This window comes from Mangifera indica, chromosome 5, assembly GCF_011075055.1.
Source record: "Mangifera indica cultivar Alphonso chromosome 5, CATAS_Mindica_2.1, whole genome shotgun sequence".
Classification (NCBI taxonomy): domain Eukaryota; kingdom Viridiplantae; phylum Streptophyta; class Magnoliopsida; order Sapindales; family Anacardiaceae; genus Mangifera; species Mangifera indica.
The window spans coordinates 9,817,219-9,818,525 of NC_058141.1; the positions used below are offsets into that span (position 1 = coordinate 9,817,219).

Sequence of the window (1,307 nt, forward strand, 5' to 3'; positions counted from 1 at the left end):
TAATTATATAATTAAGTATTATTTTATCTTTAATTTAAAATATTTTATTTATATAATAATATTTTATTTAAACACTTAAATTATGTTTTCTCGTAAGTGTATATGCCCGCCAAATTGGTCAATTCCTAGAAAACTAGTATTAAATTAGATGAACATGATATTATAGCTAACTTCTTCAAAAGGAAACTCCTTCTCTCTTCCAGAAAATATCATGATCTGTCTTCATCAATGATAATAAAATTTCAATGAAGAATAGAATTCATTTCTCTTGGCACCAATATATAAGGAGCTAGCCTCCATTCATTTGTTACGACGTGGCACCTTTGCATCCTCGTTTGAGTGCTTGAATCGCCTTGCAAAAGCTCGGAAAGAGTATAATATAAATGGAAATGGGCAATGGTAATGTATCATCAGGGGCATCTAGACTTCAGCGAAACATGAAAGAGAGAATCAGAAGAAAACATATGAATGATCTTCTTTCCGAGCTCGCTTTTGTGACTCTTTTACAATCCTCTAAGGTGTGTATCCTTAATTTCTAGTTTCTTATATATTTTCTTTTTATCGGCAGCAAATGTATATGTGTGTTTTGTATTACAGGTTTCAGCGACTCAGTTGTTGGAGCACGCCACCAATCATATAAAGCAATTGCAAGAAAGAGTCGAGGAGCGAAGGCGGCAAAGAGCATTACTACTAAAAGAGAGTATTGCTGATGAAAATAAAAAGCCAAGCGGGTCAAGATTACCTTCACTCAACATAAAATGTTCAGATTTAAGTTTGGAGATAGATTTGATTTGTGGGTTGGAGAAGAACTTCATGTTGCATGACATTTTCAGTATTCTTCAGGAGGAAGGAGCCGAAGTCGTAAGTTCTACTCAGTATAATGCTGGCGATAGAATGATATACATTATTAAGTCTCAGGTTTATATTTATCTCTTTCTTAATTACTTTTTCTAGCCTTTTAGAGGTCATTTGAATGCTTTAGTCTGTATATATTCATTTGTGTAGGCTATCAGTCCGAGGATTGGTGTAGAAACTACAAGAATTCGTCAGAGAATAAAGGATCTGTGTTTCTAATACAAGATGAACCCTGCGACTCCTTGGTGTAAGGGAAATTTCGAAACTGTAGTTGTTTTATAATCTAAATAATTTGTTCTAAATGATGCAGCCAGGCAAGTGTTGATAAATTGAACTGGGTTGGGTTTAACTTAAAATACATGTATGTTTGTGAGTTTGCTGTTAAGCGTTCCACTTTGTAAAATAATAAAAGTATTTTCAGTCCTTACATGGCATTGTCTTGTTCGGCTTGC

At 33.9% G+C, this 1,307-nt stretch overlaps 1 protein-coding gene across 1 annotated transcript; it reads left to right on the forward strand.

Annotated features, from left to right (window-relative positions):
* Positions 1-320: 320 nt before the first annotated feature.
* LOC123217649 lies at positions 321-1,307 on the forward strand. The gene is made up of 3 exons (XM_044638739.1): positions 321-518; positions 598-918; positions 1,006-1,307. The coding sequence occupies exons 1-3, from the start codon at positions 384-386 to the stop codon at positions 1,072-1,074; spliced, it is 525 nt and encodes a 174-aa protein (XP_044494674.1). The 5' UTR covers positions 321-383; the 3' UTR covers positions 1,075-1,307.

What these genes read in the sequence shown, in the direction of transcription:
- LOC123217649 (XM_044638739.1), top strand. Translation starts at nt 384, where the DNA reads ATGGAAATGGGCAATGGTAATGTATCATCAGGGGCATCTAGACTTCAG. An exon ending in CTCTTTTACAATCCTCTAAG is followed by an intron (nt 519 to 597) that starts GTGTGTATCCTT and finishes TTTGTATTACAG; the next exon opens with GTTTCAGCGACTCAGTTGTT. An exon ending in TATACATTATTAAGTCTCAG is followed by an intron (nt 919 to 1,005) that starts GTTTATATTTAT and finishes TCATTTGTGTAG; the next exon opens with GCTATCAGTCCGAGGATTGG.